At 42.7% G+C, this 27,667-nt stretch overlaps 1 protein-coding gene and 1 long non-coding RNA gene across 2 annotated transcripts; one reads left to right on the forward strand and one right to left on the reverse strand.

Annotated features, from left to right (window-relative positions):
- Window positions 1–27,195, reverse strand: ttyh3a (tweety family member 3a). Its single transcript, XM_053444294.1, has 15 exons — window positions 26,858–27,195; window positions 26,291–26,482; window positions 20,938–21,107; window positions 18,854–18,965; window positions 18,475–18,695; window positions 17,680–17,775; window positions 16,587–16,659; window positions 15,797–15,872; window positions 12,120–12,175; window positions 9,751–9,843; window positions 8,474–8,566; window positions 7,620–7,756; window positions 6,071–6,244; window positions 5,236–5,311; window positions 1–2,018 (listed from the first exon to the last, which is right to left on the reverse strand). The coding sequence occupies exons 2-15, from the start codon at window positions 26,414–26,416 to the stop codon at window positions 1,947–1,949; spliced, it is 1,575 nt and encodes a 524-aa protein (XP_053300269.1). The 5' UTR covers window positions 26,417–26,482; window positions 26,858–27,195; the 3' UTR covers window positions 1–1,946.
- LOC128459199 (uncharacterized) lies at window positions 15,167–17,808 on the forward strand. The gene is made up of 3 exons (XR_008342110.1): window positions 15,167–15,293; window positions 16,544–16,687; window positions 17,622–17,808. It is a non-coding gene; the product is annotated as an uncharacterized LOC128459199 (long non-coding RNA).
- Window positions 27,196–27,667: the final 472 nt, after the last annotated feature.

Genomic DNA, 27,667 nt, shown 5'->3' on the forward strand with positions numbered 1-27,667 from the left:
GACAGTTAAGGTTTGTTTAATTTTAAAACACAGCATTCAAGCTCAGAATCACCACAGGTTTAACATGTACACATTAAAGAGGCAGCAAAAAAGCTGTACAAAATAAAAAATTTAAACTGATTACATTCCTAGTGATGAACAGAAATAAAAACTCAATAAATTTTGTTTAAACCTATTTACCTTATTCACATTAATGAAGCAACACGTTGTGCTTGCTACAGATTCTAAAATGAAGTAAAAAAAATCTACGAGCAAATCAAATAGAAACATTAAAAACAATGTAAAATAAGCTTTTTTAAGAAATTAAAAAGAAGTCCATTTCAGTACTTTTTTTGTTTTTCTTCATTTTGTAAATGTCCACGACCTGTACAACAGCTTTGCCTAACAAACAACAAATAGAATATGACCACTCCGAAAAACACAGGGATTGCATCAGTGTAGTAAAAGTCTTAAATGTAATGAGAAAAAAAAAAGACGGGCTCGTTTTCCTCGTTGGAGCTGTCATCGTTAAAAACAGGCCTAAAGTAAAAGACATTTAAAAATAAAGATATTCAGAGTTGTGCTTCCTTTGTTGGCACAATCTAAAAAAAATACAAAATCACCTCTTGTACTGGTCACAAAAGCACATTGAAGAGAAAAGCGAGTTGAAGCATCGGAGGTACAAACATCTCGTTCAACGTGTAAAGGATCGTCATGCTTCAACAGGAACAGCTTCCAGTTTATATGAGAGAGCGGAGTCGTGGCAATTCCTTCACAGCATCCACTTCGTTTCTCTACTGTTCGTATAAATGCTAAAACACATTTGTGAGACACTGGATTGACAATGCACAGGAGTTCCTCTTCTTGAGACTTCCCCCAAAATGTGCATTAAGACTAAATGGCGGGACGACCAGTGAGTGGCTTCCTCCACGGACTCCAGAATGTGTGATTGTACTTCCCAGCCATGTCGAGGGAAATTAAGCTTTACAACTTTTGAGAATGACAAGCAGTCTGGTGAAGAGAGGGCACCGCAAAATGATCTTAAGAAGTCGGGAGCAGTATTGAAGAAAGACATCACACACCTCTGTATTCCAGAGCGTCACCATCGTCGGTAAAAAGAGAAAAGAAAGAAATCTGCTTCCAGTAGTATAAAAACTCATTTCATCTTTGTACTTATCAAATCCTCTGAGAGCGTCAAAGTTCACAGCTTCACGAGTTACAGTGTCGTCACTGCTTTGGAAAAGTGGCTTATAAATGCCACAGGAAATAACAGTGTCCCGAGAAGACAAAAAAGACTTGTTGCGTGATCCACGTTAAGAGTTAAGACAGAACGCCAAAAGCAAGCCTGTGTGCACATACGATATCAACAGGAAAATAACGCAAATATCACATTTGCATTTTAAGATCATAGAAACCTGAGCAACCGTGATGTTGCGCTGTGAATTTAATCTAACTACGCCAGTTTGATATTTTGTTGAATGTGTAATAATGCAAGACACGATATCTACTCCTCAGGTGGGAAGAAAATCAGACGATTCCTCCCGTAATTAAGTGTAAGGCATTTTCCTCCTTCTCCCACCGAGGGAGGGAGGGAGGGGGATACAGTACTTTACAAAAACAACTAATAGTAATCAATGTTAGTCAGGGAGCACTTCCAGAGTCCTCAACACAGCAAAGCCTTGTTAGATTGTGACGCTGTACAATATCATAATGTAAAGGAAAAGGAGTGTAAACGTCAGTCCAGGCTCCGTCAAATCAGGATGATATCCCAGAAGGATCGTGGAAACTGGAGAGATGAGCTTTGATGTCACGTCCGTCACTTTTCACTTCAACCAATCAGCAAAAGCACATTTGGTTTTCAGTTTCAAGTTGAGTAACGGTGGAGGAAAAACAGGAGGTGGAGCGGCTGAGCAAAAAAAAAAAACTAAAAAAAAACTAACAAAAAACTGCAGAGAGTTCAGTGTGGTCTACTGCGCTGGAGGGTTGTCCGGCTCCGGTCGGCTGTTGGCCAGGTACTTCGCCCGCATGCTGGAGGTGTACTGTGGAGAAGAAACAGAAAATGACACATGGGAGCAAATGAGAATCAAGATTTCCCTCTTTATGGCTCAAAATGTGAGGAGAACAAGTGGAACACAAAAGGGTAAACGTCAACCCTACAACATACAAAACACATTCTGTGTAGGATTTGACCTGGCACTGGTTTTAAAGCCTCTATTTTTTTTTTTATGTATCTGTTGGAAAAAACCAACAGAATCTAAACTTTGCAGAGTAAGAAGAAAATCCGTCAGGTAAATCAAACCCCCACAGCTGCAGCGGAGGAACTTATGAACACACAGATTGGGCAAATGCATAACGGAGCACGATTTAACAGATCAGAGAAAATCCTACACAGATGAGCGTCCACACTGAGTCCAGAGAACTGGAATCTACAGGGATCAAAAACCATCAAATACAGAGAGAGAACATCACAGCAACAGCTAAACAGGACGAGGAAAGCAGAGAACAAGGAGTCGAGCTGAATATGTAAAACTCCAACCCGGGTTCCATCTATATCACTTTGTGGTTTCCGTCAACCTTCGTGCACATCGGCAGGGGCGCTCATTCGTTTACATTTAGGATGCACCCATGCATTTGTGGAATACAGGCGACACAAACACAAAAGGGCTGCATTTCAAACTCGTGTGGAAAAACCATGTTGGACTTTTTCATGTGGAATTTATTCTCTCATGCTAAGATCCTCCTTCAGAACTGCTTTATGCTTAGGATGTTAAATATATTCCTCTGAATTTAACAACATGATTGACCTCAGACGTCAAAGTAAACGACGACTTGATGCTAATTCTCAACAGTCTCCATTTGTATAAACGGGAGTTTTCAAAGTTGGACACTGCGACTCCTCTCAGATGAACTCCAGACAACCAGGCCCCCTCCACTGCAACTTTAAATTAAATGCTTCATCTATGCGTCAGCATTAAGCTTCAGGGAATGTAGGAGAGTTTAATTTGTCCATTTAGAGAGATAAAAATACACTGAAGAAAAAAAATGTACCCACTGATGTGCATATAAATATAACAGCGACATTTACTCGGAAACTGGAGTTAAAATTGTCACAAAGACTTTAAAGATGGAGAGATGACAGCCTCCAAAACATCTTGACTGCCCCCTGGTGTTTGTCTGCAGTATGAGCCATAAATAAATCCTACGTGTCAGTGGATGGGACATGGACCAAGATAAAAAGAAAAAGTCTAGGTAGAAGTTTTTACAAAGAGGATTTCTGTCTTTTTGGGTTGTTCTTAACAAACTGATGTATGTTCAAGTTGTTGGCTTTAATTATTTATTTGATAGAACAAAAATGTTGGGAATCCTCATGATTGACAGCTGGGGCCGACTTGCAATTGGTTGAGTGTGTGTATTGGCACGATCTCTGCCGCAGAGACTCTGGCTCCAAATTTTGTCACAAGCCCAAAATGGCAGCACTTTAATCCAGGATATTTTGGATTCGGTTTTTCACAGTGGGAGGAAGTGGAGATGTGTCGTCCATCTTTGTAGTGATTAGTATTTACATCTTTTGGACAGATTTTGAAATTGGATTTTAAATCACACTATAATTCATAGAAAATTAATTCCTCCCTGAATTAAAAAGTGTTCAGAACTAAGAGACTGATTTTCGATGAAAATGTGGATATCTGGTGCTAGCACCAAAACATTGTATTTGCCTCATGTGCATCACAATCCCTGCTGCTGACTTTGATGTTAAACGGATTAAATCAGAGAAACAAACAATACTGAATCTCATTGTTTTAGTAATGCGGTGCTGCGGTGCACCCCCCCCCCCCCGTTCCTTTGTTTCCGTGGCAGTATCTTTCCCTCAAATCCCCCCCCCCCCCCCCCCCACGGGAAGGCACAGCTTAGTTAGAAAACTGTATTTATAGTTATCTCACCAAAGACAGTGCCAGTAAAGACACTGAGGAAAATAAGCAAGAAGAGACACAACCTGATGACTAATAAACCTTTGGAGTTCTTACAAAAAACTGTCACTTCCAGTGGAATCCTGCCCATTACACATAATCCTAAAAAAGATACGGCTTCATAACTTCACGATGACTCGTCGTTGACTCATAGATCACAGTGAGCCACTGGGCAGAATTACAGCATCCCATGATCCTCCCAATACATCTGTGGTGCAAGGGGTGTGGGGGAACATGCAGCCCGGGGCCAATAAACAAAACATCAGGTGAGACACCAGGTGGGACAGGAGTCAGGACAGACGGGGGGGGGGGGGGGGGGGGGGGAGTGGGGGCATGGGGGATTCAGCAGCGCCTGGTGAGACCTGAGCAGAGGGTGAGGTAGAGCTGGGGGGGGGGGGGGGGGTTTGGGAGGAGGAGCAGGTCAGCGGGTGGAGGGGGACGGGCATGTTTTGTACCTGTTAGCATAGCAGACGAGGTTACCAAAACGATCTTGAACTCTCCGAAGGCTTTAACTGCCAGCAGTGACCGCTGTTACTGTCGGCGGCAGTCAAATACAACTGTATGGATTCGCAGGAAAAAAAAACAACAACACGACAAGAAGAGAGTATAGAGATGTAACACCAAGCAGACACACAGACACCAGGGAGAGCAGCATGTCTGGTAGAGGTTCAGGCCAGAGGTTGTGGGCAGGAGGGAAAAACTGAATTTGGCTCGTTGTTTAATTCTCCAACATCATTCTAACATCTGCGAAACTGTGTCAACCTGTCAAAAACAGTTCTTGCACAACATAGAGCGACAGCTGCAGAGGATCAAACGCTCTGGACTTGGAAAGATAACACACGGTTCAGCGCTTGAACTTTCTTTGCCAACGACGTTGCTGTCTTCAGATTCTCATCAGACAAAGTTCATGTCGACAAACTGTGACTGAGAAAAACCACCAATCACAGGAGGTTGGTCAAACTTTGCTTGATAAAGGTTTGAGTGATCAATTGAGTGAGAACATGTGAAGAGCAATGTGCACGATTCATGTTCTTTCCAACTTCCAAATCATGGTCACTTTACTGATCCATGAAGGGAAATTCATCTTGGTTTCATGTTTAACAGAGCTTCCTTTGATTTGTTCATTAAATCCAACTCAAAAATCTGCATACGCGCCGTTTAGTTCCTCTGGTTCCATAATATTTTGTCCCTCCATAAGGACAGACAGATAGTCCCCGACTAAAAGCTGCCAAACGACCCAGAGGTGCTCCGACAGCCCTCGTGTTTATATAGGGAACACAACACTTACCGTGGGGGGAGGAGACTCTTGTCTAATCAGAGGCGTGTTTTCACAGCGAGAGTTCTGGAAGCTGGCGTTCTGAGCCCTGTTGAATCAAATACACAGCGAGATCAAACAACAACATGCACACAAGCACAGTGTCAAATCCCGACATGTTGATCTACAGATGTGAAACAATATACTGTACATGAAACTCTACACGTCAGATTACAGCATTCCAAGAAAGAGGGGAATTCCCCCCCCAACACCACTCTCCCTAACACTGGGCTTTGGGTTTCACAGGCATCACTACTGGTGAGCAACAGCTGAATCTGAAGACCAGTGCATCACTTTGTATAGAAAAACTGCGTCTTTCTATCTCTACCGCTCTCTCGGGATGTATAAGCTGAATTTAGTCTGAACCTGAATAACAGGTGTGAAATGTGCCTCCGACCAAGGTCAAGACCAATGACATCACATTTCAGTCAGGATCAATCTGGTGGTTCGGTTCATCTGCAGTGTGAAAACATTGGTTTTCTCTATTCAAACATTTAGTTTAAACTACTTCCCGAAGAACTGATACAACATTCTTTAGTGAGCTCGATAAATTGCAGTTTGAAACCAAAACTAACCAGATCAAATGTTAACAATGTAAGATAAGACAAGAAGATAAGAAGTTCTTTGTTAGTCCCACAATGGGGAAATTTGCAGTTATTACAAAGACATTATCTTGGCTCAGACTTTCAGGTGCAAAAATGCCTAAAGTAACATATCTGTCTCCTTAAGCAGAACAGAACCACTTCTGCGTTCCTCTTTGTGATCCTCTCTGTTCAAATTCACAGTCGTGTGCAGAGTGGTAACTTACATGTACTCTGTAACAGGTGCGTTGCTGACGGTGTGGGCGGCCGCAGGGATGGAGGTCTCACTGCCATAGCTGCTGCCACAGCTGTACAGGCTGGGCATGTGGACCCGGTACAGGTTATCATGGTTCTGCCTTCCTCCGTGGCTCAGAGACTCATCCTCAATGTCGTCCTCGCTGCTGCAAAACAAAAAAAGACTTTAATAGCACCACCACCAGAGGGGACCCCTGTGCTTACTGATGGACGACAAAGGGAGTATAAAAACGTTTGAGTGTTTATTCAACGTCACGTTGTGATTAAGTTTACCCACAGGGAGAGAAAACAGGAGGAATTTGTTGCTGTTTGAAGCAAAGAGGAGGCAACTTGCCACTGACCCCAATGGGACAGAACAAAGTCGGTAAAAATAGACTCATGTAATTGGTTCAGTTTCTACAGGAAAATCAAAAGCACTAACTTTGTATCAGCACACTAAATACATTTGCTTTCTGTCAGGCAGTGGCCTACTTCTGCAGAAATCATGTGATTCCACCTGATTCTCCTCACACAATGAGGCTCAATAGTGTGTTTCACATAATAATGTACAAAACAATGCCACTGGCATCATGGAGCCTGTCTCCCTCTAGTGGCAAGGTCATGCACAGCCTATTTCCTGCATACCAAACCTATGACATCATAGAATAACATCTTGTGCAGATTACAGCACATTTTCAATAAAATCTGCATATCAGGGGGAAAAAACTGAGAAATATGGAACTGATTAATAATTAATAATACCAATTAAACTAGATAATATATAATGGATAATGCTCAATATATAACATAAATCAACTTCAATTTGAAGCTGTAATTCCAAATGGGGTCAAATAAATTAGCTGTAATGTATCAGTACAAGAGAACAAGCTGAGCAGGAACCACTGAGGAGAACAGGCTGGTAGCGTGAAAGCCTTTGCTTTATAACAGGAAGCTCCGGCTGAGATCAAACCGATCAACAAGCCCCCCCCCCCCATCGTAAGGAGGGATCAGCTAATTATGTGGTGCTGCTGAGCCGACAGCTGTGCTCTCATCGTAGCCATCCTGAAACCCTTATCTGCCGCTGATCGCACAAAGAAACCATTCAGATTTTACCCCTGTGCTGCTGCTGTGAGCGACACCAGCTCAGACGGTGGTTAGGATAGATTTAGACCAACACGGCACAATTAGAGGGGATAACAGGAAGTCATCTATTTGAGGAAGCAGCTGGAGCCTTGTGGACTTGTCGCAGTGGTAAACACATACAGGCTTTGAACAGCAAACAAACACAAAAATATTCATGTTTTCTTATCTGTGGAGAGCGTATTTCTCTGTCAGCTTCATTCTCGTACCGTGTAGAAAACAAAAGGGTTTGAGAAGAATGCTGTGAAACCATAATTAATTGATGGGCTTGTCCTGTTGAATTATTTCTAACTGTATACACAGTCCGCCACACAAAGTCAGCTTAAAAGCTTTTATGCAGCCTCCTCTGCGGTTGTGGGTTAAAGGGGATTGTGTACCGTATGAGGGCAGTGGATGCCTTACCTCTTGGTGCGCCAGGTGTGAGGCACACTGCAAACAATCGAGCTGAACATGAGAGCAGTGACGAAGGAGAAGAGCACGAGGTAGATGAGGCCTTCCAGTCCGTCGTAACACAGACCTGTCATGGCCTGGACATAGTCCTGAAACAAGCAGAGGCACAGATTTCGTTATTGCATCCATACACAGATCAGTGTCATTTGAGCAGGAAAGAGCAAATACTAAAATGCATTAAGAAAGAAAAAAACAGAATTGCTGTTTTTTAAAACTCAGCATGTGGATTTCAGGGTCTTTAAAATGCATCTGCTGTCATTTCTCATTTAAACTAGGTCAAACCCAATGAGCTCACAGTTGGAAGACAGTGCAGTTTCACCCCGGTTTGGAAAGAAGCACTACGCTCCACCTTATCATGACAAGGTATCTCCTTTCTGCATGCGCTGCACAGCAGAAACACATTTCGTATTCTACTGAAGATACTCCAAATTTTTCAAGAAATAACAAACCCCGGCGTGATGAAAGGGTTGAAAAGGGGGCAACATGAAAGAGCCTCAGTTGCACATGTGCACTTGGAATTTGGAAATCCCTGAGGCACAATCCTCCACAGCACAGCCATGGCCAAGTATTTATCATTCAGCTTGCTTCATAAATGATCCACTGCCGGCATCAGTTGGGACAAAAACTTGCAGACAGGAAGGCAAATGTTATCTATGGTGACAGGTGTAGTCAACTGCACAAGTATGATAGAGCGGCTGCCTCATACAACCAACCTGGACTACAAAGGTGTCACAGCAAATCAATCCCCAGGCCCCCCCCCCCAATCAAACACGGAGTGACCCGCCGGTCTCCTCCTCCCTGCTCACCATGTGCAGGCTGCGACAGTCCACCAGTGCAGTGAGTTGATGTAGGCTGATCTCCGTGGTGTTCAGTATCCCCTGAATCTCGTCCAAACTTTCCTGGAAGAGAACGAGAAAAAACAGGCTCTATTGAAACAGACCTAACTTGAAATGCACTTTCAGATACTCGAAGGCGAAGACAAAACATAATGACAACACTTGGAGAATGAAAAGCCATCACTTGAACGACAGTATTACAGTAAAGCCATTTGCAGACATGACAGGTCCGCAGAATGGGGTCCGGAGTTTGCATTTCACGTATGAAGAACGCAGCAGGATAGCCTCCGGTCTGACAGGAGAATTGAGGGGTGGGGTCTTGGTTATACGTGCACGAAGCAGGACATAATGTACATATTCCACTGCAGAGATAATCTGTTTTCGTGGACAGTCACCAAAAGCTTTCAGATCTCATTGTCTCTCTAAGGTGACATCTTTGTCTGTGTCTTCTACGTGCATGGCATCTCTTTTTCATCTGTATTCTTCTTGTTTTTTTTTCATTTTTGCGTCTGACGTTAGGCTGGCAGGAGAGACAGTCTCACAAACCGTCCCTCTGGATAATTTCAGGGGATTATCCATGTCTGAAAGCAGATTAAATGGCAGTTTCCCACTGCTGCTTATTAAAAGTTTAAAACAGTCAAGAATGAGATGACAATTGGGAAAAACTGGAAAACAGAGGCGGGTGAACAGTGACTTATTCACATATTATTGATTCTACACGTGTTTCTCTGGGATTTGTCTTTCATTATTAACAGCACACTGTAGTCAGCTCTAGCGGAGACCTACAGATTTCCATGTGTGATACATATTAATCTGTTTCAGCAGAAATTATGTCTGATTATCTGATAGAAGCGTTTCCACAGCATCAGCACATTTCTCTGTGTGGGTATGTGAAATATGCCTCTCTCTATTCCCAATGTCAGCTCTCATTTGTGCCTCTGTCAACACAGTGCAAGGACCAGCGCTGGACAATACCACAGCGCTGCATTGACAAGGGGCCAGTGAAAGCCTAATGCTGCTAAATGGACATAATGTATGTCCCAGGTGGGCTGTCAGCAGATCTGTATGTGGACAGGTGCGTTTCACTTCTCTGCAGGTCAGTGGTTTGGGCTCATTCACTGGGTTATTCATTACAATGGTACTATAGTGAAGGGACAGCTTGTGGCGTGGAGGTGGGATGGGGTTGCAGAAACCCTGTAATGTGCCATCTCTAGTAGAGTGTATTGATTCTGGGGCTGGAAACATACCTTAGTTTGTTTGTATTCCCCGGTGGCAGAGCGCAGCAACTCGGACACATCGTCCTGCATCTCCACTAATGCTTTGTGACTCCCTGAAAGCTTCTGAAATGAAGAATAAATAATAATATAGCAGCGCAGCACATCTCAACACTGTTTTAAATTTTTTATCACTAGTAAGACCCGTCAGGTGCCGTCTTTCTTTGTAGTCAAGTGGAGATCTCGGGGAGGCATGCCGACAGATTAAAGACCGGAGCTGAAAGACTTCGTATACAGTGCCTTGCATAAGTATTCACCCCCCTTGGACTTTTTCCCATTATGTACTGTTACTAACTGGAATTCAAATAGACTTAAATAAACTTTTTCCCGTTTGATCAACAAAACATGCATAGTACTTTGGAGGTGCAAAATACATTTTATTGTGACACAAACAATAATGAGAACAAAAAAGTTGACATCTGTTGGGTGCATAAGTATTCACCCCCCTGTGTCAATACTTGGTAGAACCCCCTTTTGCTGCAATTACAGCTGCAAGTCTTTTTGGGTATGTCTCTACCAGCTTTGCACATCTAGAGATGGAAAGGTTTGTCCATTCTTCTTTGCAAAAAAGATGAAGCTCAGTCAGATTGGATGGAGACCGTCTGTGAACCGCAATCTTCAAGTCTTGCCATAGATTCTCTATTGGATTGAGGTCTGGGCTTTGACTGGGCCATTTTAAGACATTAACATTCTTTAATCCAAACCATTCCTTTGTAGCTCTGGCTGTATGTTTAGGGTCATTGTCCTGCTGGAAGATGAACCTCCGCCCAAGTCTCAAGTCTTTTGCAGACTGCATCAGATTTTCTTCAAGGATTTCCCTGTATTTGGCTCCATCCATCTTTCCCTCTATTCTGACCAGTTTCCCTGTACCTGCTGAAGAGAAGCACCCCCACAGCATGATGCTACCACCACCATGTTTCACTGTTGGGATGGTGTGCTCAGGGTGATGGGCAGTGTTGGGTTTTCGCCACACATAGCGTTTTGCATTGAGGCCAAAAAGTTCAATTTTGGTCTCATCTGACCAGAGCACCTTCTTCCACATGTTTGCTGTGTCTCCCACATGGCTTCTGGCAAACTCCAAACGGGATTTTTTATGGATCCCTTTCAACAATGGCTTTCTTCTTGCCACTCTTCCATAAAGGCCAGATTTGTGGAGTAGACGACTAATAGTTGTCCTGTGGACAGATTCTCCCACCTCAGCTGTGGATCTCTGCAACTCCTCCAGAGTAACCATGGGCCTCCTGGTTGCTTCTCTGATTAATTTTCTCCTTGTCCGACTCTTCAGTTTGGGTGGACGGCCTCCTCTTGGTAGGTTTGCGGTTGTGCCATATTCTTTCCATTTTCTTATGATGGATTTTATGGTGCTCAGAGAGATGTTCAAAGCTCTGGATATTTTTTTATAACCTAACCCTGCTTCATATTTCTCCACAACTTTATCCCTGACCTGTTTGGTGAGCTCCTTGGTCTTCATGATGCTGTTTGTTCAGTAATGATCTCCAACAAACTCTGAGTCCGTCACAGAACAGGTGTATTTATACTGAGATTAAATTGCAGACAGGTGGACCCTATTTACTAATTATGTGACTTGCAAATGTGACTTGTGAATGCAATTGGTCGCACCAGATCTTTGTTAGGGGTTTCACAGTAAAGGGGGTGAATACATATGCACTCAACACTTTTCAGATTTTTATTTGTAAATAATTGTGAAATCCATGTAATATTTCCCCCCACTTCCAAATGATGCACTATTTTGTGTTGGTCCATTACATAAACTCACGATGAAATAAATTTTAATCTGTGGTTATACCATGACAAAATGTAGAAAAGTCCAAAGGGGGTGAATACTTATGCAAGGCACTGTATATAGCTTCTTTTTGTGCACTAACAATAGATGCCTCGGCTTCAGCGGCACTCAAAAGTTTTGATTTATTCATGCAGCTTAAAAGATAAAATATAGGTATTCCATTAAAGTAACATATAGTGCAACTCTACTTTAATATAAACATCATTGACATAGCAGACAAGTGCTTCAGCAGAGACTCACAGGAAAAGCTGCTCTGAACCACTTTTCCTTATGGCAGAATGGGAAGTATTGTAACGTCACACAAGGAAAAAAGTCCCTTCTTTGAGGTAATGGAAGTGACTCAATGTGCGCACTTGGATTCTCATCAGTTAGAAGGTCATCCACCATGCAGTAAATATGTTTGTAATATTGTGTCTACTTAGATTTGAGTATTATAAGCATCATATTGATGTTAAAGCTATTAGCCTGATGTAATCTTATAACTGTAAAATGAGAAAACTGGTTTAACATGTTATATTCTATATGTAATGAAACGAACCTGCTGGAATGGATTGTTCTTCTCCAGATTGCAACTAAGGTAGAATTGCAGGATTTCTGGGAGTGAAAGGACAGTAAGAACAGAACAGAAGGAATTAGCAAAGCCACATAAAAACACACGTAAGGCTGCAACTAACAATTGTTTTAAATCAAATGATCTGCTCAATGTTTGGAACAAAATATTAAAAAGTGACACAAATTCCTATCATTACTTATTTAAACAAAGGCCCAAACCTTTAAGATATCTCACCTAAAATTATATATAACAAAGACAAGCAGCAAATGGACATCTGGAAAATGTTCCTTCAAAAAATTACTTATCATCAACACCTTTTCCAAGTCATTCTCTGTACAATGTCTAAGTGATTAATGGACCAATCGTTTCAGCTCCATTTGAATTGAAAACAACAGACAAACAACAGTCGAGCTCAGGAGAAGCTATCCTTGTTTTGTTTGTGTGGTCTCATCCACATCCAACTTGTGTTTATAGCTGAGCTGGGGCTGCCTGTAATTCATATGCTAGGGGAACTGGAGGATTTAATTTACAGTGTTTACAGCCAGAAATCAGAGCAATGCACCAATGGGACTTGGTGCAACAATATAACGCTGTTCGTTCATAGTTCTATAATCAATTCTAAAACAGTGAGTCATACCTGCTCACTGGTATATCATTTACGAACAGAACATGACCAGACATTTCATCACCTCTGAGTCGATTGCTTATTTCCAAATTCAGCAGTTATTGAGCAACATTATTATTAATTAAGAGTCAGCTAGTTGCTACCTTTGTCTGAGCCGGCAGTGTAAGTCAGTAAGTTAAATTATGATCTGAAACTAAGTAGAAAGCTCTGTAAAGCTGAGGGGGAGCTGCAGATTCGGGTCATCATTTTCAGTTTATTGCTATAATAAGAAAAAATAATTATGTAAATTAATTCTGCACTGTGCTTCAGCTATTTATGTTGTGTTCTAGGAAAGATGCCAAGAGAAGTGTTCCCATTTTATTTTCTACTGCTTGTCGTGATGCCTGCTGCAGCGTCAGAGCATGACTGCTGCGGTAGCTGTGCACCCGCTGAGCTAATCCTGAGCTCGGAGGGGAATGTTCCAAGAAAATAAAGTTCAAAAGGTGCTGTAACAGTGTGAATTAATTAATGGGTTGTTCGCAGGGACAGCAGAACATGCAGCAATGGAGAGGCTCAGGCAGAACCCTCACTTACTGCACCAAGCCTCCTGTGAAACACCACAAGGTGCGGTTACGTCATCTCTGGAGGAATTGTTAAATAACAACAAGACCAAACGTGTGTGCTGTTCAAAGTGAACTAGAAACCAAAGCAAGGCTTCTGGACTTTCACACGCTAATACTGTCCGCTTTAAGTATTTCTCCTAAAACACAGCAGTGTGTAGGAGTTGATGAGCAATCATTTATATGTGTGACTAAAAAGCTGTACAGCAGTATCCTCACACACACACACAACTTCTTTATCAGGAGCTTGTTTCCCACACAGCTGAGCATGAGAGGAGAATTTCCGGTGCAGGAAAGTACATATAAAGCCAGCTGCTGTCGGTCCAGCTCTTATACGTCCGCCCACACATGTTAATGTCACGAAGAGCAGATTTCCTGGAGTCTGACTTCCGGTAAGGATGGAAATAATTGATGCCTCGTCATGGGGCTTGGGTATGTTTTTGTGCCACTTGGGGTCAATTCTATAAATTTTTGCTACTGTTCCCTGAAGCAGAAAATTAAGAATGTGATCTGCGTATGACTAGGGGATGAAACCACAAGACTTCAGCTACAAGGCAGTAAACAAGACTAGGGATTGTTAATCAAACAATCTGCAGTAAACATTCTGTTCACTGTAGATTGTTTGATTCAGCCATGGCCATGGTCTTGCTTATTGGACAGAGATTTCGCCGCACATTATCCCAGAAAGTTAAGTGTTTGGGCTAGGGCTACTTGATTAATCGAAATTTAATTGTGATTACGATTATGGGGTAAAACGATCTCCAAACTACTATAATCGAGTTGAAACGATTATTTGGCATTTTTTCGAAAGAGAAGCATTCAGCGGCTCAGCTGACTGGCTCTCACTCTCAAGCAGCAGTAAAGTGAAGGAGGCGAGTTGTGTGTGTGGTGATCGGCGGTGAAAAAAACAGCACGAGTGGAAAAGCAGGGAGGGCAGCAGAACACCATGTAGCGGCCGCGCCGCGCACCGCTATTCTCAAGCCGCTCCCGCCTGGCTGTTCAGACCGGTCAGACCGGACCCGCATTTCTCCGCGCCGGTCAGTCGGTCATAGAGTGTTAGGGTTGCCATCATTAAGGGTTTGAGTAACCGGGCACCGATATCCTGGTTTCACGGAGGAATAATACACGCAGCCGTCATCGGTCTTTACTCTGTGTTTACTCTGTGTTTATGCGAGCCCGGCTCCCCGGCTAGCGTTAGCTCGCGAGCTAACCGGGCCGGTGGAGCCCGGCTAGCGTTAGCTTGCTCGTCCAAGACCATGTAGCGAGACTCCCTACATGGGCATGGTGTGACTATGACATTTATTTCGGTCGCAATCCCATTCGACGCACTCTAGCGTATCGTTTCTGACAGAGGAACCACAACAAATCGCAGGAGTTGTTTTTTTCCAGAGTTTTGGGGACGGTAGACATGCCAGATACCCAAATTAACGTGTAGAAGCACTACAAAAGTGGAATTTTCATAATATGTCCCCTTTAAGTAATGATTTTTTTAATTTAGGTTCCATGTCTTGGTAAATAGCTGCATCATGTTTCAGATATGCAGCTTAAGACTTTCAGAAACAACCCCAGGGGAGAAATACAGAAGATTGATTCTCACTCTGTTTTTGTTTGTTGCCATCAGATTTGTCTGGTTCTTTTTCAGACTTTTTATGTGCAGACATTAGGGTTATTTTTTGTCTGCAAAAGTAAAATGAGTGGATCTTAATGAACTGGTAGAATCTGTATTGCAGTTTTAATTCATACATTGAACTAAATAACGATTTATTTGAATTGCTAACTAGTTAACATGTGTTTCAGAGGGGAACAAGAACACCGCTGCATGAAGCAGCCCCAGGGCAAAAGTTGTACTTTCTGCTGAATAATACACTGCATGGAATGACTTGGTGCTCATGGATCAGAGGATTTACAGCTGATGTCCTGACTTCTGCCCACAAGGTTGGATTGTGCACTCAGAACTCACCATATCTCAGCAGAAGTGGAGTAAAGGATAAATTCAGACAAAGATGTGCGATTTTTCCATTAACTGATGAGGGATGCAGGAAATTTACTGTCTGTGATCCTCCCCTCGGCCGCTGTCATCTCCCTAATACACTCTGTTTCACACACACACAAGACCGGGGCACAATGTTTTCCCTCTAACGTGCATAACATCATGGGACAGATTGGAAAATTACGAAAATGAGATGCCACAGAGAGGCTCTTATTCTGTTTAAAGGGGCAGCCTAGTGCTCTCTTAACCCTGCTGCAGTAAATCTACTGGCTCTTTATGGGCTGCGGACAAGACCAAGCCCCACTCTTTACAACGATGTCGTCTCACTGCTGCACAATAACAACCTCTACAATTAGAGAGGAGAAATATTCATCGTTTGACTGAATCGATTTTAAAACCATCTCTTTACAGCACAACCATGAACACCACTTATGTTTGTTATTCATACCTTTATTGACGACTCCGTACTGGTCGGCAACTTTTGTGACATACGTGTCAGGAGCAACACAGAAGTCACTCGAGGTCTAGGAAAACAAAGACAGTTCTTATTTCACGTTTACAACAACAAAGTGAAACTGCATCACAGACACATTAAACTCACTGCCATCTTTGATGTAATGTTAGGAAACGTTCATAGCTTCAATAACTGTTTTATCAGTGTGACAGGTCGACTGTGTCCCAACTAAACTAAGCTCATCTGAATGTGAGGTGTGATTCATTTTCAAAGGAGGAAAATTCTCCACATGAAAATGTATTCTAAATTCAAACAAAATGTTCTTCCTCCTGGGAAATATAAAGAAAAAATGGCTGTTTGAATAAACAATAAATAAACATTATGCAAATCACATGGATTTATGCTGCTGTAGTCCAAGAACAAAGGCTGCAATGTTATTGCTACAGAACTAATTCCACTAGTTGTGATCACAGGTTTTCATCACCATCAATAGACTTGAGTCACAAAAAAGATCCCCCCTGACCATAAAACAATGTGTTAAGTAAACACTAATGGGTTAATACTACAAATAAAAGGGGTTTTAACAATAACAGGCGCTGACTTACATCATGAGGGTATATCAGTGCATATTTTAGATGTGTCTACACTGCTCAACTAATTAGGTGGAAAACAATTCCCCTCCAAGGCAACATTTTGTAATCATTGGCTTTGTTCTCCAATCATCTGCAATGATCTTTGCAGTTCCACCTTGGAAACCGCATTACGCTTGGATGGGGACACTTACCGCAGAGACGGCTAATTCCATCCCCAAGGAGACCCAGCTGATAACCAGAGCCACTACGCCGAACAAGCACACCCTGGGGAGACCGAGAGGAGGTTTGAAGTGTAAGCATCTTTAACATTGTCGGTTATATGTACATCAGCAATCAAATACGCTGTCGAAGGAGATACGGTTAAGCTAATTAAGGTGGTTTCAGTATAGTCTTTTATATTAGACCACTGATTCATTGAAAGTAAAAACACTGACTTAAGATCCATCCATTAATATCCATTGATTTATCGATAAGTTAATACATTTTCTGTTAATTGACTAGACGATTTAAAAAAACTGTGATGTTTACACTATTTTCAAAATTGGTTTGGACCAATCAATTCATCCATTTATTGAGGTAAATAATGATGCTGATTAAACAATTTTAGAAATAATTGTCAATCTACAGGGAGAACAGGGGGAGAGGTATAGATAGAAGCTGTGTAGTCTCATAAAGAGACTTACATTAATTGTGTTAAGTTAAATGCAGTTAAATACTGATGTGCTGGAAAACCAATGGGACTGGGGAATACAAGAAAACAACTGATTCCACCACAGCTGAAAACAAGATTAACCAATGCTGAAATAAAAAAGTAAATGAAAGATGTTATTACTGCATGTGTAGCAATTTAACTGTGTTTACTTATTTCCATAGGGAAGCTTTTTTGACATGAAAACTCATTGGAAATGCATGTGACTATAGGATGGATTAATAGTAATATCATTTTGGAAGACTTTCTTGAAAACATTTTTTTTAAACTGTTGCATTTACCAATAAAACCTGTGCAATTATGCACAAAGTGTCCCTATAATAAATTAAACTACTGATATGAACAGGATGTGAAGCTGATGCAATGAATTGTGGTCTGGGCTGATATTTTACAGGGCATGAATTCATACTGACTAAACTGTAATGACAAGGTGGCTTTGATGAGTTGGGGGGGGGGGGGGGGGGTGTGTACAGCAATTGCCATTGACTCATTGACAAGAGCTAATATAACTTCCCAGGGCAGGATCATTTTTCCCTTCATATCTCCTGTGGCCGTGACCTCGTGATTCGACTCACCCTATAAGCGTTCCCTTGGAGTTGCGAATGAGGCCAAACAGCACCAGGAGGCAGATGAGGACGTCGAACAGTAGCAGGCTTATGTAGCCCAGCCACCTGTGAAGACAAATGTCATTAACAACGCATGGCTGAGAGCAGCACAGCTAAACATCTCTCAACAGAGCATCATCTTGTTTAATGTCGTTCAAAACAGAGTCAGCGTTTGAAACCACAAAATGTTTTCTTGCTGTGTTGATGCATTACATTAAGATGACACATCATTGATCCCAAAGAGAAAATGCTGAGATTCATTTGGAGAGTTGCCTCAATTGCATTCATATCTGCCTAAGCCAGTTGCATATTTATAGTTGTAAGTGTACATGTCCACAAACTCGATACAGCCCAGAGGGACTGCCACATCATCGTCTTCAACATTTTCTATCAAACTGGGACCCCTCATGCAGACTTAAGAGTCTTTGCTCGTCTCTTCTCCCCACATCGGATTCACTCAGACATCATAATGCAGATACATATCCCACAGAGCAGCGTCGGACGCCACAGTCTCACCAGGGAAAAGACTGACTAATAACAACATATGCAAGATGAGTGGCGGCCACTGTCTTTGCAGGGATGTGAATTATTAAAGGAGCATGTGTCTCCATAGAAAAATTAACGAAGAGATACAGCATGCTCTGTATTCAACGCCCATATGATTATTATCAATGCTGCTGTTGCTACTACTCCCAATGCAAGAGCTAGATACAATTTTGTTGTACTAATCTGCAGGACCCTCTTTGTTCACTATGACAGACCTACCTGTACCAATCATACAGCTCAATGTTGACGGCCAGCTCCTCCAGGGAGATGTTTGTGTTGTCCCAGAAGGGAATCTCCACCATCTGTTTCACCAGCTCGTCCAGCTGGCCTTGCAGCTTTTGGACGATGGACAGGTAGTCCGCGTGCCCCGCATACTGGCCCTCAAGCTGTTGCAGGTTGTCGTCTACGGTTTGGTTCAATGAGGATGTACTGTCATGTACCTATAATCATCACGCACAAAGAAACATTGCGATTGAGCGCAGAGAGGAAAAGGGGATTCACTACAGAGCTTCTTTGGTAGAGGAAACCAGGACCGCTCATGGCAGTGGGATGATGAATTATTAAACACGCTGGTATAATTTGTGCCATCGGGCCTTACCAGCTTCTGTACTCCAACGATTGTGCGGTTAGCGTGGCGCAGGGAATACGTCACCCGATTCACTCCATCACAAGTCTCGCCGTTCCCATAGAAACCGACAGCAATGCCAGCGCTGAGGGGGAGACAAAAGGAAGGGAGGGGGAGACAGGGTGGTGAGGAGGAGGGATTAGCTAAAAAGGACACAGAGCGGAGACTGAGATGAGAGCGAGCGAGGGGGACAGCGAGGCGGCCAGCGAAGCGTGTGAACTCTACATTAACCCTGTCGGCGCAGACCCCAGTCAACAGGCTCCATTCAGCTGCAGCAGAAAGACTCCATACAGAACCATGGAAACACAGAGGAATGGACCAGCTATGCCCAAAACCCCGCACTACGGCTGACAAAGGCTGCACTGAGGCAGGAGATCAGCTCCCATTTGCACAGACAGGCCTCAGGTTGCAGGAAAACAGTTCTGGCGAATGCACAGGAAACAGTTTCTATAGGTATATCAACATGAAACATTTTTGCACAACACTATAACAATTCTGACAGTTTATTTGCCGCTATTCACAGTAATCATGCTTGGTGTGTGAAAATAAACTCCCTTTCTGTGCTCTGGGAAACAATTTGAAGATAGAAGGCTCAGTGACGATCTCCCTTCCTGTTGTGCAGCTGTTGGTCTCTTTTGCTATGGTCCATCTGAGGCCAGAGTGAATTCTATCAAGTGAATCATTCCAACAGCGTTCAGCCAGCCATCAGTGGGTTTCCCCTTCCTGGACGGCTGCTAATCTCTTCCTCTCTCACACTCTGCAGTGCGAAGAACAGGAGCAGGGTCACAACAAAAATAAAAACCAAGCTCCCTGCTGAGAAGTGAAAACTGCACCGCTCATTCTATATGGTACCAAATAAAAACGAAAAAACACAGATAATCCTAATATCTCTAAAAGAAGTGCAGAGCTTTCACACTGTCAGAACAAAAGCAAAACAGACTTGTCTGATCTATCAAACTTTGTTTTACTTGCTTTTACGAAGAAACATTTGTGTGTGGGTACGAGCGTACACACACACACACACACACACACACACACTCTGAGATACAGAGATTGCGATGCAGCTCTTGTACTCATCAGGTCCCTGAGCTCTTTGTGCTTCCCTGAATCACCCGTGATGGCTCTCCGGTGGCCCATCAACAGGAAGAGGAAAACAGGAAGCAAATGCAGTGTCCAAGGAGAGAAAGCATGTCCAGATGGTTCCGTTCTCACAATACCGTCTTATGTGGTCATCATTACATCGTCTGCATTTCTGATTTACTGTTTTACTGAAATGTGATTTCATTTGACCTGAGATCTACTTTTGTGGTGGAACTTTGTCTTTTTCCTACTTCTCATGTGGTGTTTTTATGTAATAACACAGAAGACACTGAACGTAATCACAAGCGTTGGTTGGTTTTCTGTGTCTTGAGGATACAGAGCGGCAGGCTGTTGTCGGGCTGGTTGTCTCTGAATCTGTAGCTTTTTGCAGCTGACCACAAAATGCAAACACTTGGCAAAGATGTCAGTCGGCGGCGGATGCCCTGCCTCTTCCTGTATCTTTGTCTGTGGGTGTGTGCATACAAAGTAGCAGTCACAAACAAAGAAACTGGTGAATGCCACTCGCAGAAAATGCAGACAATATGAGATCTGGTTGCCTTCTTCTCTTCTTGTCTTTCTGTCTAGCTCTCCTCGCATGCCCCTCCGCCGTTAAACCCAAACACTCATCAGGAAATAAAGACTCTGAAAACGGCACCATATTTAGAGATGGTAGCTAGGGGTGGCTTTGACTCAGGTGGTAGGGCAGGTCATCCACTGACCACAAGGTCGTCGGTTAAATCCCTGGCTAATCCATTCTGAGTACAAGATTGCCGCCGTGCGAGAGAGACTGTATATGCCCTGAATGGATGGGAGAGTGAGTGTGATAAATTTTAAATACAGACCATTGACCATCTGAGATATTTTTCAATTTCAGGATTAAAAGAATTATGACCCTGTGTTAAATTAACAACATAAATAACAGTTCTAGAGGACCAAAAACACACTCCTCCCCAGTGTCATCCCACAGTTCCACTCACCTGCAGACAAGTGTTGCGATGATAACACACCAGGCCGTGCAGCAGCAGTCAGCCTTGGGCTGCTCAACATTTCTGTTTCGCCGGCAGCACAGCCAGATGGAGTAGAAGAGCAGGAACAGGAGGTCCAGGGCCAGACAGGCGAGCGCCACACCTCCCAATAACAGGATGGACTGATGGGACAGAAGAAGAGCATAATGGAATACTCACTCCCAATGCTACTTTCACGTCAATAACGGTGAGGTTAATGGTCTCCCCAAGTTTCCCACAGAGAATCATCACACAATTAGCTTCAAGAACTGAAACATGTTGCCTCACGTGCTTAACATTTGTCTTCTTCGCTGTGGAAGACTTTGTTAATGTGTGTGCATCTGTTACGGCCATAACAGCATCACAAACTTTAATAATAAATACTGTGCAACTAAGGCTTACTACAGTTGTCTTACCTATTATCCTAAATAAAACTGAAGTTATGTTATGTATGCAAGTACCCAAGAACACACACTATAATTGGAAGAACAAAATTATATTGGATAAGATTTAATCATTCCCTGGGATATTAAAAGATAATTAAAGGCGGCTTTTGATTTTGATGGAGTACAAAAGTGGTACAGAAGAGCCTGTTCATTTAAGCCAAAATAAATACAATGATAATTGTGGCCTTGATCTAGACACAACTGAAAATAACCACAATGAAAGGCTTCTTCTAAGTGAACCAGGATTACAAAGCACTGGGTGCAAAAAATTAAAGAGACGAGTGCTCCCAGAAAAACCAGACTGGTACACGTAACGTTTTCTTCATCACTCAACACACTGGTTATAATTTTCAAATCAAGCGCTAGAGAAATATACAGGGAAAGTTGCACCTCTTAGCCAACAGCAGCTCTTCTTATGTAGGTCACACACAGGGCTGTGTTCACTGTAAACTCCTGAGGATTCTGGGTTGGTGCAGTTTCCAATCCTGACACTTTTGTTTTGGGAAGAATCTATTGTTTCTCTCTGTGTTTGATTTCGTCTCAACAAAGTTTATATAACACAATGTCCATGCTTCAAAGCTGGCATAAAGTAACTGTATTTGTCTGCTTGAACTGGGGTGATCTGAGTGGTTAGTACGATTTTTATGTCAAGTGGCGGAGGCACCTGGGGCAGTGGTTTGACAACCTGGTTATTGTCGGTGAACAAATGAAGAAAAGCCTAAACTCTGGGTCACGCAATATTTTCCGCGTGCCAGTCTTGTTTAACGTTGACAGAGATGCAGACCACACAGGTTGTTCTGCTTGGGTCAGCTGAAAAGGGTTCACTGAGTGCAACAGCACCACAGGAGGAAGAGCCTATACTCCTATTCCGTGTTCCTTCTGGTGCATCACTTCCACACATCATCTCTGCATCATAATGACAGAGCGCCGTAGCGAGCACCGCTCACGGTTCAGCCATCTGGACATGTCGAGATTTCCCCTGAAGCCTCAGTGAGAGCACTGCCTCGACAATAATAAACAGCTTGTCATTGCAGTTGGCTGATAATTATGGTTTATTGAGGCAGCATAATGATGACCTCTTTCTACGTTGCTCTTGTTGCGATAAATGTGTCAAGGATGTGAGACGATGCCCTTTATTGCCTGGATTAGTGGCTTGTCATAACACAATGTGCAATATGGTTTAATCTAATGCATTCAGTTTCCTGTGAATAACCACATTTTAACAGTGGTGTTGTTTGTATTCAGCTCCTGTACACACACACACACCACACACAGACACACACTTCAATGAACCCTTCATGTGTTCTAAAAGGAAAAGGCTCCCAATCATAGGCAACAGAAAGCAGCTACAATGATGTTTTTTCAGCAAATAGACTCAAGTTTAAACATCAGGTTAAGAATAGAGTTCATTAAAATGCTCATTTTGTTTTGAACAGCACCTATCTGTGCAAGCATCAACTAAATAGTGAATCAATTAAATAAAGGACTCTATACTTTTATCGATGCAATCAGAAATGTATATATAGGTTTTAAAAGCTTATACACACACAACTGTCTATACAGTGCCTTGCATAAGTATTCACCCCCTTTGGACTTTTCTACATTTTGTCATGGTATAACCACATATTCAAATTTATTTCATCGTGGGTTTATGTAATGGACCAACACAAAATAGTGCATCATTTGGAAGTGGGGGGGAAATATTACATGGATTTCACAATTATTTACAAATAAAAATCTGAAAAGGGTTGAGTGCATATGTATTCACCCCCTTTACTGTGAAACCCCTAACAAAGATCTGGTGCGACCAATTGCATTCACAAGTCACATTTGCAAGTCACATAATTAGTAAATAGGGTCCACCTGTCTGCAATTTAATCTCAGTATAAATACACCTGTTCTGTGACGGTCTCAGAGTTTGTTGGAGATCATTACTGAACAAACAGCATCATGAAGACCAAGGAGCTCACCAAACAGGTCAGGGATAAAGTTGTGGAGAAATATGAAGCAGGGTTAGGTTATAAAAAAATATCCAGAGCTTTGAACATCTCTCTGAGCACCATAAAATCCATCATAAGAAAATGGAAAGAATATGGCACAACCGCAAACCTACCAAGAGGAGGCCGTCCACCCAAACTGAAGAGTCGGACAAGGAGAAAATTAATCAGAGAGGCAACCAGGAGGCCCATGGTTACTCTGGAGGAGTTGCAGAGATCCACAGCTGAGGTGGGAGAATCTGTCCACAGGACAACTATTAGTCGTCGACTCCACAAATCTGGCCTTTATGGAAGAGTGGCAAGAAGAAAGCCATTGTTGAAAGGGATCCATAAAAAATCCCGTTTGGAGTTTGCCAGAAGCCATGTGGGAGACACAGCAAACATGTGGAAGAAGGTGCTCTGGTCAGATGAGACCAAAATTGAACTTTTTGGCCTCAATGCAAAACGCTATGTGTGGCGAAAACCCAACACTGCCCATCACCCTGAGCACACCATCCCAACAGTGAAACATGGTGGTGGTAGCATCATGCTGTGGGGATGCTTCTCTTCAGCAGGTACAGGGAAACTGGTCAGAATAGAGGGAAAGATGGATGGAGGGAAATCCTCCATCCTTGAAGAAAATCTGATGCAGTCTGCAAAAGACTTGAGACTGGGGCAGAGGTTCATCTTCCAGCAGGACAATGACCCTAAACATACAGCCAGAGCTACAAAGGAATGGTTTGGATTAAAGAATGTTAATGTCTTAAAATGGCCCAGTCAAAGCCCAGACCTCAATCCAATAGAGAATCTATGGCAAGACTTGAAGATTGCGGTTCACAGATGGTCTCCATCCAATCTGACTGAGCTTCATCTTTTTTGCCAAGAAGAATAGACAAACCTTTCCATCTCTAGATGTGCAAAGCTGGTAGAGACATACCCCAAAAGACTTGCAGCTGTAATTGCAGCGAAAGGGGGTTCTACCAAGTATTGACACAGGGGGGTGAATACTTATGCACCCAACAGATGTCAACTTTTTTGTTCTCATTATTGTTTGTGTCACAATAAAATTTATTTTGCACCTCCAAAGTACTATGCATGTTTTGTTGATCAAACGGGAAAAAGTCCAAGGGGGGTGAATACTTATGCAAGGCACTGTATAAGCACCATACATGACCACAGCTTAAGAACGTGAATGTTCTTCTTCCTCAGCATTTCTCATGAACTGACGGGTTTCACTTCTGGTTTTTCTGAGTCACGAAAGGGGAACAGTGTCGGAACTTGCTCAAAGTGAAAAAAACAAACTCTCTGGCAGTTTTTCAACTTCTGTTAAAAGCCTCCCTCAATCTATCCTGATTCACCCTGCCCTCAGCAGTCTATCCAAAACAAACACATTAACCTCTCTTCCTCAAGAGTCTTTAAAAAAACCTCAACACCATGAGAGGATTTGGCAATGACATGTTTCAAAAAAAGAACAGCACACACAATGCTCATTAGTAAATAAACTTATGATAATTATTAATTTAGGATTGGACAATCTTGGTACGTCATAAGCTCTTCAGTATGAGCATGACAAACAAAAAACTCCCCACCTTACCAGAGAAGGGATTAAGTTTAACTGAACAGTTGAGTCAGCTGTTTCAACAGAATTTAAGTAGTATTACGCGACTTCTTTACGACGTGGCTTTAACAGATGTTTAATGATTTATTTGGGCATTAAACCAAATAGATGGAAATGATATCTTAACCTAATGCTGACACAGATAATAATTAGCATTTTCGTTTGCATACACAATCTCTGCACTGAGAGGCGTAAAGTGCAAACCAACCTCAGCTTCACGGAAACAAACTGCATCAGGATGAGGGAGGGCTACCCACATGGAAAAAAAACAATCACTGGGCGAGTCTGTGTCAATCATCACACTTCAGCACCATTTCAGGTCTGAATGGAATTTGGCAAGCTGATTTGGTCATTTAAGTTATCTATGACACCGAGATACAGATATAGATATGGGCTAACAGAGTTTACTTTCATATTGGCGACAACATGCTGTTAAGATAAATATGGAATGGGAAAATAGCTTCAAAATAATATGAGAACCATTGACTTCAAGGAGGATATGGCCAGTCACATTCACTCCCCCCCCAAAAGGTTCAAACTCCCTTAGCCAATGTCCCTTAATTAGGATCAGAGACACATTCATTTTTCAGTTCCTTGTTTTCTCATATGACCAAATCAACAAGGCAAATGTCATCAACATCTGTGACGGTGCAGCCCAGAAGTAGGATGATCTGACACGGAAACGACCCCACTGCAATAAGCAAACCAAAAATCATTTGACCTAAATTCAGAGACTCTCGTTAATATTAACCATGTGGGCAACTGCTTCCTGAGCTCCCCTCCCCCCCAGCCTTAGCTGCTCTCCAGGCTGTGTAGTCGCCTTAACACCAGTTTAACCACTTTAATCTGAGAACATAAGGCAGTATATCTTTTTTAGTTAATGGAAAGGCACTTAGGAGTCTAAAAGCTCAGTATGTGGTATAAGAAAATCTGCTTATTGACTGAATGCATCTTAAGGAAAATAGCAGGTCACCACTTGGCTCACGCTGCACAATGGCAGCTGACTGGCCTGTGGCAGAGGTCAGGACACGGAGACAACAGCCACACACAGATGGTCTCATGGATCAAGAGGTGAAGGAGGACAAGAGGTGGGACCAGGTCATGGCCTCACGGAGAAAAATGTTCGTGGCACCCACACCAACACCATCACACCCTGCACCTCGAGGTGGACGGCGACACTGACATAATGAAACAAACAGTAATTCAAAGCAATAACGGTGGGTGTGTGTGTCTGCAGGCGGCCTGGGAACCACAGCATCTAGGATGGGCCGGTGGGGTCAGCTTACCTGTTGATATGTCCAGTCTTCTGGTTGGAAGTCGCCGCTGGTTTGCTCGAACCTGAGGTTGAAATGTGGAAGCCTGTGGAGCAGTTTCACCCACCATGGGGGAGAGTAGCTGACCACTGCAGCCATGAGGAGGGAGTGTCAGCGAGACGTTACAAGCAAAGGATGCAGGAGAGTCCACCTCATACAGTCTATCTGCATCCGGGATGAAAACAGGACAACATAAACATTAGAGCACAATAAACTAGTTCGAGGTAAAACAAACAACATACAAATCTGGGGTGTTTGCTTAAAGAAGTGACAATTAGTAAATTATACAACTAAATTGCAACAAATAGTTAAAGCTGCACAACTGGTTGCTAACATGACACCAGCTAGTAGTTAGCTCTAAACCCAGCGACCCGAGGCTTAGCCAAGCTAGTTAGCTTGTTAACCAGTAAACTTGATGTAGAGATGTGTCGCCACCAGTAAGGACGTTGCTGTAATATTAACCTTGAAACACTTTACTGCCGGGCTCCATTTGAGATGTGGTTAAATAAATAATCCGACATTAAAGCCGGTTACACGTACCGGGGTGTAGTTAGCATTAACTCCGCTAACGTTAGCCGGTGTAGCCGCTGGTTAGTTGTGTCCGCCGCGGCTCGTACAAGCAGAAGTCTCTTTTGTTCCTCTGGACATTCTGCAGCTCTCTCTGAGGTTTGTTTACGTTTACATCCTGTTTTGAGTTTCTTTGTTTGTTAGCCGGTGATTTCTCAGTTCGCGTGCTGCAGTCCCCGTCCACGTCCGCAGCTCAAAGACGCCGCTCCTAGTTAAACCTTCATCCAGATCCGAGTGCAGCGCAGGGAGACTGTGGAGCCAAAGCGGCGACTGCTCACGACGTTAAGCCCGCAGACAGTGAGCTCTACCCGGCCTCGCTCAGCCCACCTCACCGGCACATACACGACACGGCAGCGCCACCTAGAGGTGCCCTAGTGATCTCCAGCCAGAGATGAAAATGTTGCTGTTGCTTCTTCGACTGCAACTGTGAGAAATAAGTGGTGAACATAGACTGGATTAACCCGAGGGGCCATTTTATGACCCCCTTGCTATACATGGACCTCTATTATCTCAGGGCACATATATAAACTCACCAATACTCGGCTGCTGGTTGATAAGTTATGATAAAGAGATAGATAGATAGATAGATAGATAGATAGATAGATAGATAGATAGATAGATAGATAGATAGTTAATAAAATAAATGTATTTAATAAATCAACATGTTTGATAATTGTTTGGTTCATCTTCAAAAGCAAAAACTGCAAAATATTCTCTGGTACCAGTATTTAAGTGCTAGTTTTTCGAGTGATAAAGCTGTTGGGTTTTTTGATTGTCTTTACT

Source organism: Pleuronectes platessa, chromosome 16 (assembly GCF_947347685.1).
Source record: "Pleuronectes platessa chromosome 16, fPlePla1.1, whole genome shotgun sequence".
NCBI lineage: Eukaryota > Metazoa > Chordata > Actinopteri > Pleuronectiformes > Pleuronectidae > Pleuronectes > Pleuronectes platessa.

What these genes read in the sequence shown, in the direction of transcription:
- ttyh3a (XM_053444294.1), bottom strand. Translation starts at nt 26,416, where the DNA reads ATGGCTGCAGTGGTCAGCTACTCTCCCCCATGGTGGGTGAAACTGCTC. An exon ending in AAGACTGGACATATCAACAG is followed by an intron (nt 21,108 to 26,290) that starts GTAAGCTGACCC and finishes CTGTCCCATCAG; the next exon opens with TCCATCCTGTTATTGGGAGG. An exon ending in AGAACAATCCATTCCAGCAG is followed by an intron (nt 9,844 to 12,119) that starts GTTCGTTTCATT and finishes TCTTCATTTCAG; the next exon opens with AAGCTTTCAGGGAGTCACAA.